The sequence below is a fragment of the Berghia stephanieae genome, chromosome 11 (assembly GCF_034508935.2).
Source record: "Berghia stephanieae isolate SIO BIC M18660-M18661 chromosome 11, UCSD_Bste_1.3, whole genome shotgun sequence".
NCBI classification, from domain to species: Eukaryota; Metazoa; Mollusca; class Gastropoda; order Nudibranchia; family Aeolidiidae; genus Berghia; species Berghia stephanieae.
The window spans coordinates 40,939,917-40,953,997 of NC_088370.1; the positions used below are offsets into that span (position 1 = coordinate 40,939,917).

Genomic DNA, 14,081 nt, shown 5'->3' on the forward strand with positions numbered 1-14,081 from the left:
ATTTGTGTTTATGTTTGTTTGTACTATTATTATTATTATTATTATTATTATTATTATTATTATTATTATTATTATTATTATTATTATTATTTACTATTATTATTATTATTATTATTATTATTATTATTATTATTATTATTATTATTATTATTATTATTATTATTACTTTTATTATTAGTTATATCATTTATTAAAATACAACTCATTTTTAAAGCACACAACGTGGAAAATATCAGCTCTTGACGCAATTGCTTATATTGGAGGAAAAAGAGATTTAACAAATAAAAGTTTTCTACAGAGACTATGAAATTCCACAATGTGACATTCAATGCCTATTTCACTATATATGACGTGTAAATATTGCCCTGTTTGAAGGGAAACAAAATACATTATTTTACACAGCCTATATAACCTATATCATTCTAAAGAAGTTCTGTTTATTAGATTGCTTTTAAATTATTTCTTCAAGTATTTTCTGTCATGTTTACATTTTTTTTCATCGACTTTTACATGGAAGAGAATTCCTCACCTGTGTTTGAAAGACTTTTATCTCTCTATTTATTTTCATTCTTCTATTTTACTCATGATCTTTCTTACATAACATGAATATACTTTACTTTTTGACTAACAACCCAAGAAATTATTCATTACCGTTCTTTCTTTCCCTTTTTTCCTCAATTTTAGTGTGCAATTCAAGATGTGAGTGACTCGTTGTTGTCATTGGTGTAATTGTCATATTGGTTTCATTTCTTTTCCAGTCCTGCCAACTGTTAAATATAAAAAAAGATAGTCCTGCCAACTGTTAAATATAAAAAAAGATAGTCCTGCCAACTGTTAAATATAAAAAAAGATAGTCCTGCCAACTGTTAAATATAAAAAAAGATAGTCCTGCCAACTGTGTTAAATATAAAAAAAGATAGTCCTGCCAACTGTTAAATATAAAAAAAGATAGTCCTGCCAACTGTTAAATATAAAAAAAGATAGTCCTGCCAACTGTTAAATATAAAAAAAGATAGTCCTGCCAACTGTTAAATATAAAAAAAGATAAGTGAAAGGGGGAAAAAAGATGTCAATTAACTCACTCAATCCTAGAGATTTTTGCTACTTTTCAAAATTGGAAAAATGTATTCAAAATGAACACGTGCATAGATAGTTTTATTCAACTACCATTAACATGTAAAAACTAAAAATGTTAGATTTGATACTACACCTATCATTTGTCTCAGAAAAATGTACTAAATAGGCATAGCGTAAAAGTATCCCGGGTAAACTACGGATATAGTCGGTGTTAGGGTTGAGTGAGTTAACCAGAATGATTCGAAATTGATCTTGGTTCTGAGTTTTTAGGAGAGAATTATCAAATCGAAAGGAATTTCTTTACCCTCCTCCTCCCTCAATCTTGCACACAAATCAGATGTTTAGGTTGATTGGAATAACTAACAAAATAATAAAAAGAAAGAATAAATAAATAAAAAAAGAAGGTAATTGAATATAACAGCTTTAAAAAAAGAACTAAATACCAGGAATGTTTTTGGCTCAAGTGCCTTCTTCAGCCAACAGCAAAAAACAAAACAAAAACCCAATACAAACATTGATATATTACTTACAAACCTAGACCTGTAAATTCTCAGTCAATTAACTGAAATCAGTCAATTTGTCAAATTCAAATATTTAAAAAAGGAAAGAAAGAAAGAAAGAAATAAAAAAAGAAAGAATTCACAAATCGTAGTCGAATGACCGTAAAATAATTAGGAGTGTTCCACAGCGCTACGCATAGCTCATGGGGACCGTTTATATTAACGATGTATATGTTGCCAAGACAAAGCGACGCTTTTTATAAAAGGCGTGTCTGAACACTTCCCTGGGTATTTTCACACATCCTTCGTTAAATTATTTTTTCACTTTCCAATCCGTTGTGATCCCAACTGTAGCCAATTTTAACTGAGCCACCGAGTGATAAATTTCACTGTTTCATCTAAGCCAAAATTGACCACATTTACCCTTCGAGTCTCAAAACTATGATAAAGTAAATTGCGAAAGCCGCAAGTCCGTTATGTAGACATCTTCAAATCAAAAGTTAGGATAGATTGCTACAAGCACATTTCGATTGCCTCACGTTGTAAACAAACTGGTTGACCGTTTCTTCACTGATTGAGTACCTGATCATAAGGAACAATGGTAAGTAGCCTAATTAATTTCCGTGCAAATCAGGACGTTTTCTGCCATTGTTTTGCTCAAGCCCAAGCGAGCTTGCTGTTTTGTGGCGATTTACCTTCATTTCGATTCTTTGAATTTTTCCGCTACGCCTGCCGAAGTTTCTTCTTGATAATTCACTTCTACTTAATAATTCAGTGTATTGGCCTGAAGTCATATTTATTTAAGTTTTTTTTTCTCTGTCAATTACTGATTGAAAATCAAGTTTGCTCATTGCTACATTATTCTAATGTTCACAATGGCTGAGCTGTTCGTGGATCGCAATTCAGACTTGTCGAGCATCGATAAAGATGTGAGTCCCGTGAGGAATAAATTAAATTGGTCATGGCTAGAAGTTAAAGATGATAATGGTGATTATTTTTCTATGTCAAAAAAATTCCAGAGGCAGGAATATGACTTTGATGAAGTCATCTTTACCTATATGAATGACATGCTTATTTAGCATTTCTTCTACATCAAATTATGACAGTCATACTTCCAGACTTTCAGTAAGAAATAACACCCACTATTTTGATATATTGTATTTATCACTCTCCTCTCCAATGATGCACTTATTTAAAAAAAAAATAATTGAATCTTCAGTTTGTCGAAGAGTTTCAGTCAATTTTTATAGAGCTCATTTACAGGTCTAAAACCCTAGACGGCAGAGAAAAAAATAAGCACGACCTTTCTGTTATAATAAAATCTTGGAATGTAATCAAAAAGATGCGTTTGCTTGATAGCTGAGGGCGTGCAGAATAGAGCAGAATATTAAACTATGCATAAAATTTAGTGTGTAAAAAAAAAATACAAAAATTTAATTTAATATTCTGCTCTATTTTGCATGGCTTTTTTTTACAGTCCACAGCTTTGGCAGCTTCGTATCACTTTAAATGAAAAACTACCATTTTTTTATTAACCATTGTGCGGCTATGTGGTCTAGTGGTATGACACTCACTTTTGGATCGGAAAGTCCTGGGTTCGAGCCTCTCTCTGAGCATAATTGAGTTCTTGGAGAAGGCTCTTTACTCACATTCTCTCACCGTACTCAGGTGTAAAGTGAATACCTGGCTGTTATTATTCAAATATGAGAAAATTTATAAGAATATCCAGCAAAGAATGTGAGTTTAAATTAGCATCTACGACTGGATTTGGTTGGTTCTCTTTTATTTCCTCACATCTAATGGGCCAGGAGTTCTGTTTTTTTAAGTCACCGGACTAATCTTGAACTTTCAAAGGGTATTTATATAGACCCATGAACCCTCTGCTAATATGACCCCTATTTTATGACATTTATTGAAAATTTAAAAAAAAATTATTTTTTTTATCATCCCACCCGAAATGTTTAGTCTGAAAGTCATTATATTCATATATTTCCTTCTTTTTTTTTGTGTGTGTGTTTAAATATATAAAGAAAGCTATGTTCTTGGAGGAAAATCTGGAGAAATAATGTCACATACTGTTTTTGTTTGCATGTTCGCATTCTAAAAATGATATTTTCTTACTTTCACCAAAACAATCTTCTGTATTTGTGTCATCATCATCATCATCATCATCATCATCACCATCGTCATTTCGTCGTCATCGTCTTCATCATCATCATCCATTGACATAATATCTCCATCTCCACCATGGTGTCGCATGAATCTTTGGTTTCAAATCAGAACATGTTGTTAGTTGCTTTATCCTGTGAGCATAGATACCAAATTTTGATTTATTTATAAAGCCGGGGTTTTATTCCATTATCTCATTGATTTAGTTATCTCATTCGTTATTCAATTAATGAAAGAATTTTTTTTTTTTTATTAATCAATTAATTCATTAATTTATTTACATTTATTTTAAATTAAGTTTATTTATTTGTGAGTTTTTTTGTTTTTTTTTATTAATTGTTTTTTTTTTGTTTTTTTTTTTACTATTTCTTTCTTTCTTGTTTTTTTTTTTTGGAGACAATAATTTTCATTAATAATGCAAATGGGTGGTGGTCTTAAAAGATTTTTTGTACTAACAATTTCAACACGGATTATAATATAATTAATGAGCACTATAAATTAGGTCAGAATATTTTTGATTTTGTTTCAAGGTTTGAGTGAATGAATCTTAAGAACATTATGAGTTCGATATAATATTTAACTTTGGTGTGGTTAACAATTTGCTAAATTATATTACATTTGATGCTTGATATTCAAGATTAACTAACATGGCTTAAAAACAAACAAAAAATCAATTGACTTCAACCAATTTGATTTTTCTCAAATATCAGATTTTTTTGGTTTTTATTTTTGTTTTTTTTTTAGCTTTTTAAAAATTTTATATCGCGCAATATCCACTAAATGTGCTCAAAGTGCTTTACAAGGGGTCCCTGTCCAATAGCAATATTTAACATTTAGGACAAGACATGACGCCTGTAAGGCGATATTATAGGGTTTTTTTGGACAAAGACAACGCTGTTAACGGCCAGGTTCTCATTTTACACCTGAGTATGGTGGGAGAATGTGAGTAAAGAGCCTTTTCCAAGGACTCAACTATGCGTCAAGCGAGGCTTGAACAGAGGACCTTCCAATCTGAAAGCAAGAGGTCATGCTGAAAGTCCCCCCCTTTTTTATGTATTGTTTCATCACAGAACTTTTCGTTTTTCACCTTTTTTATTACAATTTGTTTAGTATAAAATGGACTTAAAGCTTTTACATATTAAGTAGATTGTAGAGTGTGTTTCAAGATTGTGACCTATAATAATAAATGGAGGAACCTTAAATATATATATATATATTTAATATTTTTATTTTGAAATGGGGAGGGGGGGGGGGGGGGGGGGGGGGTCTGGATTTGTTTGAAAATCTAGAGTTAGTTTTGTAAAATAATTATATTTTTAAAGAGTGGAGTGGTTTTAAGACCCAACCCAACATAACGCAATTATATGTAGTTACTTTCCACTCTGAACATCTCGTGTCCATTCATAGCCATCTTCAAACCAAGCCTGTCAAATGCATCACTTAGCCTCATGTATGTGAGAATTTATTAGGTTATGACACATTGACGCAAGGAATTACACAATGGCATTGTGCAACATGCACATCTCTATAAGCCCGGAGTCAAAAAGTCTTAACAATATTCAAGATCTGCGGAGAGAGGGCAGTTCATTTTGCCTGGGAGACTTGTAATGAGGGTAGCTAAAATTCAAACCAATTTTTTTATTTGTGGTTTTGAAGGGAAATAGATTTTTTGGAAACCCATAAAAACGTTGGGTTTGTTTTGTTGGTTATATTTTATTTTTTAGCTTGTTCCCTTTGGCACAAATCTGTTAATTTCCGATGATACAAAGTCGTTCATGTGCTGATATTCTGTTTCTCCAAATCTGGTAGAATGTGTGCCTGCATTAGGCTTTCATTAGGCTTTCTGATTTCTTTAATATTTATTTTTGATTTAGATGTCCATGGCGTCCACCATTTTCATTTGTTTTCAGACCCTAACAGTGAGGGATGGAAAATATATTTCCATATTCCTTCTTGTTTTCTCTTTCTCTGTCTTTCTTTTGTTTTATTTATTTATTTATTTATTTGATTAGTTATTTACTTATTTGATTATTTATTATTAGGTTTTGTTTTTCCTCTTTTTTTTTCTGTGTCTTGCCTCAAAATATTTTAGATTTGTGATCCGTACTTATTTGCTATAACACTTATGATTTGTTCTATGCTATAACACTTATGATTTGTTCTAAAAGAGATATTCGGCAGATGGTTTGTTGTTTTCAACCCCCCCCCCCTACTAGCTTGTTGAATTATATTATTAAAAATTTTAATGGTATTTTCTATCTATAGTCTCATGTTGACATCAATTTGGAGCTAAACTATATAATTTAATAAAGTAAATAATGAAATAATTTTGTTTTAAGATACTTATTTCTTTATTGTTTTGTGAAATTTTAGGTAAATGAAAACATATTTGTTGATGCTTAATATATATAAATATTTAATTAAAGAAAAATTGTTTATTGTATTTGTCCAGATCTATCGACCTGGTGAAGCAGTTCTAGCAAGATGGACAGATTGTAAGAAATACCCAGCCAAGATTAGTCGTCTCATGCCAGATGGTAGGCTTGTATGGATTGATCATATATTTTTATCATCCAAAAATGATAGTCCTCCAGATCCACCATGAACCTATGCAGTTTCTGTATTGTTAAAATAAAAAAATAAATGATTGAGCTATTATATTGCGCAATATCCACTAAACGGGCTCTAAGCGCTTTACAATCCAGATACAACGCTGTTAACGACCAGGTACTAATTTTACACCAGAGTACGGTGAGAGAATGCGAATAAAGAGCCTTTTCCAAGGACTTTACTATGTGCCGAGCAAGGACCCAGTACCTTTCGATCCAAAAGCGAGTGTCATACCACAAGACCACATAGCCACACAAGTGTTGAACTGACAGTATCATTAACTTGCTACACTTCAGACAATGAAAATGTATAACTATAACAATAAATATTAATAAAAACTGCAATTAATACAAAATTTTAAATTTCGTCCTTAGTGTTTCCTTCATCGTGTTTTGTTGATAAGGGGGCAACCCGAAACATCCACATTATCTGTCTTTGTTTAATAAATTGAAGTTTCCATTTCATTTAGTGCTGTTATTTTACCTTTGGATAGGACGCTGTTCTATTATAAAGCAATTTCCATCATATCTACGACTCAGCTACCCAGTCTGTCTAGGGTGGACAGAGAAAGCCATATTTCAAAATACTTTCCTAAGGTCGTATTGTTGAGGTTCTTTATCATCAGCTTTTGACCAAATTTAAGTTGTGAGTTCAAACCAATACTACTGCACTATATGACATTTACCTTTCATTGTACAGTTAAGAATTATACTACGAAGAATGAATGTTTGATGGGGATGGTAGGGGGGAAAGATAATAGTAATAATAATAACAATAATAATAATAATAATATGGTGATTAAGGCATTGCACTGTGACCCAGAAGGTCACGGGTTCGAGCCACGCTTCAGGCACTTTCGATTTTTTCTTTGAGCAAGATTATTAACCCCCAATTTGCTCATTTGGACAACATGGGCAATTCCTGTTGACATCAAATATCTTGTTTGATGAATTATCTATATTTCTTCGTGGAATGCCTGGGCTACGATATCTTATGATGAGAAGGGCATAATAAATATATAAATAATATTAATAATAATAATAATAATAATTTCCCCCCCCCCCCCCCCCCCCCCCCCATACAAAAAAGCTTGTATCCTTTTTTAAAAAAATAATTACATTAAAAATTTTAGGTTTTAATCCCACAATTTTGTTCAAGGTACAGTTGAGGTTGTTTTTAAAAAATAGTTTTTGAATTTAAGCCCATAATCTTATTCTACCAGGTACATTTGAGGTTGTTTTCTATGATGGAGTCACACGAAATGTACAACCTATCAACGTACAGCCACTGCCTGACCAGTTAAAGCAAGCGGTGAGTCAGTATTTTCTTTTATCAATTCACTTACCTTTCATTTATAATTGTTCACTAAATACAGATTATTTGACCCTATAGGGAATGAGATTAGTGGAAGAGTAGCGTCCCTTGATTGGACGTCACCGGTGGAGAAGTTATTTGTAAACAAACCAACTACAAGCCAAGCGCTCCAAATATAAAAATGCTTATTCATTTTTCTGTACAAAAATGCATATCATAATCAACGTTATGCATTTTTGTACAGAAATATGAATAATAAATTTTTTATTTGGAGCGCTTGGCTTGTAGTTGGTTTGTTTACAAATAACTTCTCCACCGGTGACGTCAAATCAAGGGACGCTACTCTTCCACTAATCTCATTCCCTATATTTGGCCAAATTCAATTTTTTTTTCTCTCCGTTTTCAGATTTTCTAAGTCAGCACGTGGAGCATTTGCTGAACTGAGTTTATTATTATTTTTGTTGAGAAAAATGATTCTTTTCAAATTAGACCATACCATAGCTTTTCTTTAGCATTTTAAAAGGACAGTGCATGTAAATAAGAGAATGGATATTGAGGATGATCCAGATTTTTTCCTGAAACTTTGATTTGGGGGAGGTTTTCTTTTTTTAATAAAGTTTTTTTTGTTGTTGTTGTCATTTGATCAGTTTCAGATAACCTACTTTTAGTAACAACAGCAACAGTGTATTGCAAGTTTAGAAACAAAAGCGATGTATGGGGTTAAGTTTAAAATGGGTGTTGAAAGGACCAAAACTTTTTTTTTTCTTGGTAAAGTTTATAATTTAGAGTACCATCCAGTAGACTAGAAACAGTCAAATCTTTGGGATGACTTACTCTCAGATATTGTGAGCTGAAATTGAGATGAAACTGGTGTGTTGATTATTATGTGTTCATGATCCTCTGCATATTCAAGGTTATGATTTAGGGTTTTTGTTTGTTTTAGTTTCATTTTGTTATTTCTTTTTTTTTATTTTATTTTTTAAATTTTTATATTGGTATTTATATTTTTAAAGAAAAGTGTAATTTCTTTTATCAAAAAGGTTTTAATATAGAGGGAAAGAATAAATTGCAATGCAGTCACTCATTTTTTTCCCCTTATTTTTTTATAGGCTGAAAGCATCCATGTGCCTTCAAGCAGTTCCTTGCTGGCCTCGGCTGGATCACCATCTACGCACAAGTCGTCTTTTAAGAATCTTAAGCTGGATTTGCCTGGTATAACTTTCATTTTTAAAAAAATACAATGTTTAAAATTACCACTTAAATACAGATTAAATTGGTACACATGTTTTTTTTTTCCAGGCCTATAATGGCCCTTTTTCTATCGATTTGCATTTTAGTTCTGTATGCAGAAGTTGTTTAAATTAAGTGGCTTTCCAATGACTTACCACTGGGTTACCACTGATGATATTTGTAATTACATAACGGCAAACTGTCCTGATAAAATCAGCACTGTCCCGATTTGACAATCTAAAAAATTTTTTTTAAGAAAACGAAAAATGGACTGTTTATTTATATGTATGGAAAAGACCCTTGTATGTCCCAGGGTTATGCTTTTTTTTTTGACTGGTTAATTAGAACAAGGAACTAAAAAAGATCTAAATCTAGTTTATTTTATATACACATACTGCTGTTTTGGGCTAATGAATATGGCAGCTTCAAAAACCAACAAAATACCAATATTATGCATTTGGGTGTCCTGGTTTAGCTATTGGAATAGTTGGCCGCAATGGGAATTTGAAAAACCTGTCAAAACAACACAAATATCTGTTGTCGTAGTTTATAACTTGAGCTTGGGCTTATATCTATATGTCCTTTTAATCGTACATCTAGAATGTTTTTACTATCCAATTTTCTTCCTTGTTACTGGCGCTGATATGACCTAAATGTGTTGCAAGCCCTGTAAAACCGTTAAAAACAAAAACGATTCTTCATTTTCCCAGAGGATGTGATGAACAAAACCAAGATTCTCACTTGTAATGCCCCCACAAAGAAATTGCCTGGCACAGAAAAGAAGAACAGACACATGGAAAAGTCAATCAAGAAATCTCTTGCTCACATTTCAGGGTAAATAAATAATAAGATACGATGAGATAGATTATACATATGCCTTAATACGTTTATAGACCAATCAACTCTCCTGGTTTTATTGGGAAGTCCTGATATTTGGGCTCATTTCTGATTCTCCAGGATTTTTATTGGACAGTTTTAATAATAATAATAATAATAATAATAATAATAATAATAATAATAATAATAATGATAATAATAATACTTAATTCATCCAAAGGAAATATTTTGTACAGACGTGTTGAACAGACTTGATAATAAGTAAACAAAAAACTAGGCGGTATAAGTATGTATAATGTCAAAGTAATAAAATATATAAATTGATTTAAATTTATTTATTCCTCTGACATCCAGCATAGATCTCAGAAGATTCTCATTATACCCTAGAACCATCACAGATTGGAAACAATTTACCGTGGGAAGTTACATCTGCACCCAGTTTAGATTTATTTACAGAGCTTCTAGATCACTGTGTTGAATTTTCAACTTAACGTTATATTATTCATGTCAAAATCTTCATGAGTGAAGGTGGACGTTAAAGGAAGATTCAGGTTCAGATTTTCTCGAGTTTTAACTCTCTCCGTACCAACCATTTTCAGGATTTTTCCCCAACACAAAAATTGATTATTTTACACTGCAACTCAAAAACAAAAGGTACACATCATACATAATTTTGTGCAGCTAAATCAGCTTGACAAAACAGTATTAAGTTATTACAGCTATAAAGATTTTTCTTCAAATTGTGTTATGTACAAAACAAATATGAAAATGAAAAATGCTGATTGTGTCGTTCCAAATGTGACGATTTTCCTATAGCTGGTAAGGAGAGGGTTAGATTAATAGTCTTTTACAATCACAAATGAACATGTATCATCATCATCATCATTTTATCAACGACAACAACAAGAGCAGCAGCATAAGCAACAACAACGAAAACAATAGATGGCATTTTCATCATCATCATGACTACTACCACCACAACGATTGCAACTACAATCTTGTTAGCACATCCCAAATTCACTGAAAGATTTTCAAGAATTTTTGGTTCTGCTAAGGACGCAAGTTTGGTTATTTGTCAACATGATTAGCTTTCCTTAAACCATTATATCCCATTATTTCCCCCTTTCCTTTTTTTCACAGATCATATATCAAAAAATCTCCTCTTAAAGCACACAGACTGAAGGGTTTACAGGGCTCGTCCAAGGTAATAGGATAATTTGATTTTTTTGGAGGGGAGATGTCTTAACATCAAAGTAATAGCAGTTTCTTTTTTCTTTCTCTTTTTAAAATTTTTAAAATATATACTCAGGTTTGGCATTAGATCTTCTTTATGTCTTATTATGAATGTATTTATCCTATGTTGTGACATTACTTTAAATTTGATAATGACGATGTTTTTGTAGTAATAATAATTATGATGATGATGATGATGATGATGATAATAATAACAACAGTAATAATAATGATAATAATAATAATGATAATAATAATAATAATAATAATAATAATAATAATAATAATAATAATAATAATAATAATAATAATAATAATAATGATAATATTAATAATAATAATTATAATGATGATGATGATGATGATGATGATGATGATGATGATGATGATGATGATTATAATAATAATAAAACAGATAGTGCATATACATCTCAATAGCAACATCAATAATGGTATCATCTCTATCGTACAGAAAAAATTCAAAAAGAAGGAAGACTCATCAAGCTCAAACCAGACTCCTTCTTCCAGCGGAACATCAACACCTTGTTTGTCCACATGCTCATCATCAACATCGTTATCATCATCATCGGCACCAGACACGAGTGCTTCCACTCTACCTGCAGCATCAGTGGTGTCCACATCATCTACCGGCGACCTTAAAATGGTTCTCAAGATCGATCACACATCTACTCTAAGCACAGAAGAACCTCAAGTAGAGGACAGCACGTCATTGATTTCAACTCTTCCTACAGGTGTGTGTGTGTGTGTGAGAGAGAGATAGAGAGAGACAGAGAGGGGGGGGGGGGGGGGGGGGGGAGAAGAGAGGGCATGAATTGTCAATATAATACACTGAATTTAGTCGTGCATGAAACAAAATGACAATTAAAAAAAAAAAATTAGTGGGAAATCTAGTAATATTGAAGCGTACCAAGTTTTCTAGAAATTGTCAAAATTTGAATTTGCCGGAATATTGTTTTCCTGTTTCTTTGAACCTTTTGGAAATCTTTTTTTTTTTTTTTGTTGACATCCCAAAATCCCTAATGTTTACAAGAGCTGTCCTATATTTACTACAAAATTATTGTGGAAAAAAAGTAATAAACAAAAATGAATATGGCAGCTTCAAAAACCAACAAAATACCAAACTCAGAACATTTTAGGCTAGGCTCAAAAGCCACCTTCAGTCTTAAACAAAAACAATAAAAATATGGAAACATCACTTAAAAACCAGACTGACTGCAGAGATTTTTTTGGTTTTTATTTTGGCAGAAAATTAAAACAAGGTATAGACAACTAGAGAGTATTTCATCATCAATTGTGGCTTGTACTCTTGAGCATGTTGCCGATCAGCTGTCTCCACAAATCACGATCCTCTGCGGTGCGCATGAAATCTGTGTTGCTTTTTAAATCACTTTTGGCCATTCTTAGGTTATTTAGATACATCATTCTTTGTCTTCCTCTAGCTGAGATGTGGATTTATAGAGAGTATTTAGGGTAAGTTTTAATGTTTAGCAACTTCAATCAAGATTAGATTATATAATAATCCAAACATACTGTCTTTTTCGAGGCATGACGGTATGTCTCGTTAGGGTGACCCATTTTAGCTCTTTGAAAAGTTGGCCTTTATGTTGGCTATATTTTATGAAATCAAATTTTCTCTCAGGTGTTAAACGGGTAAAGAAGAGAGCTAATACAGAGCCCTCCCTCTCACCCAGAAAGAAAAAGAAGAAGAAGAAGAAGCTAAAAGATGCTGGGCTTATTCCCAAAAGTCAAAAGGTTCCTAAACAACGTCGACGACTTTATTCCGAAGACTTAGGAGGTAGGTCATTTTGGTTCGGTGTTAGTTGATTTTATGATGGATAAAATATTTAAGTACAATTTAGTTCATTAAAACATAAGAAATTTTGGAAAAGATATTCATGATTAACATTTATATGATTAGAATAGTTAGTTTTATCGCAAATCTTAATTGTTTGTATCCTTCCCCTCTAAGCGCATCACTATCTTACATTTATCTGGAAGAAAAATCTTTTTATTTATCTCAAATTGAAATTTAATAAGGACTTGCTTCACCTTGAGTTGTATTGTTCTCAAACGACATTTCTTTCTCTATTCTTTCCCAGCGACTTCTTCCAGGTCACTGGCAGGATCAGGCTCTTCCATCATCCCTGGAACACCTCCGTCTTCAGCAGTAACATGTGCACCCCCATCATCATCACCAGCGGGATTTGCCCCTCAGCTGCATTATTTCGTTCCCTCCAAGGCCTTCATTGTCGAAGAGGACCACAATCCTTTCAAGTGCCCATTCGACGGTTGCAGTAAAGAATTTAGAAAAGAGAACCTGCTCACCTCTCACATCAAACACTACCACGATAATCTTGTCAATGCTTCAACAGTTTCATCAAGCTCGTCAATCATGGCAGCAGGAATGGGTACCAATATTTCAGCTTTGTCTTCTCCGTCAGTATCTACAGCAGGTCAACAACCATCAGCAATGTCATCGTCATCGTTATCGTCAGTTCCAGGGCAGTTCTCACCCACAGCAATGGTGTCTCCTCAACAAACGCCTCTGTTGTCTCCAGTGTCCTCACAGACAAGTCTCCAGCTACAGCCTGTTGTGCCAGCTCGTCGACGACGCAGGAAAACTGATAGTTTTTGTAAGTTTTAATATTTTATTTAGTTTTTCAAGACGATTACAACTTCTCTGTCCTTCTCCTGGAATAAGGCTGGAGTCCTTTTTATGAAGGTTACTGGTTAATGTAAATGTTGCTGCTCGCAGCTTGAAGAAATAAATAAACAATGTGAAATTGAATGTAAACTTCAATTTAATATACGAAAAAAAGATAAAATGGATGTTTCGGTTCTGATTTGAAATTTCATTAAACAAAAAAACATCTTTAAGGCATTCAGTATATTTTATTAATACTAAAGACTTATCTATGTTTTGGTCATGTCTTTTTCTTCTAAATCATCTCTAGATGGCGGCTATGTGGTCTTGTGGTATGACACTCGCTTTCGGATCGGAAGGTCCTGGGTTTGAGCCTTGCTCAGTGCATGGTTGAGTCCTTGGAAAAGGCTCTTTACTCACATTCACTCACCCTACTCAGGTGTAAA

General features: G+C 32.6%; 1 protein-coding gene across 1 annotated transcript in view; it reads left to right on the forward strand.

The window, feature by feature from the left end:
• LOC144957029 (PHD finger protein 20-like) overlaps positions 1-14,081 on the forward strand; it is a 39,570-nt gene that overhangs the window by 7,095 nt on the left and 18,394 nt on the right. Inside the window, exons 5-12 of the mRNA XM_078887964.1 lie at positions 6,199-6,283; positions 7,579-7,667; positions 8,780-8,882; positions 9,611-9,734; positions 10,878-10,941; positions 11,443-11,722; positions 12,631-12,786; positions 13,091-13,624. Of these exons, the coding sequence (XP_078744090.1) occupies positions 6,199-6,283; positions 7,579-7,667; positions 8,780-8,882; positions 9,611-9,734; positions 10,878-10,941; positions 11,443-11,722; positions 12,631-12,786; positions 13,091-13,624 (1,435 nt within the window). The remainder of the gene's footprint in view (positions 1-6,198; positions 6,284-7,578; positions 7,668-8,779; positions 8,883-9,610; positions 9,735-10,877; positions 10,942-11,442; positions 11,723-12,630; positions 12,787-13,090; positions 13,625-14,081) is intronic.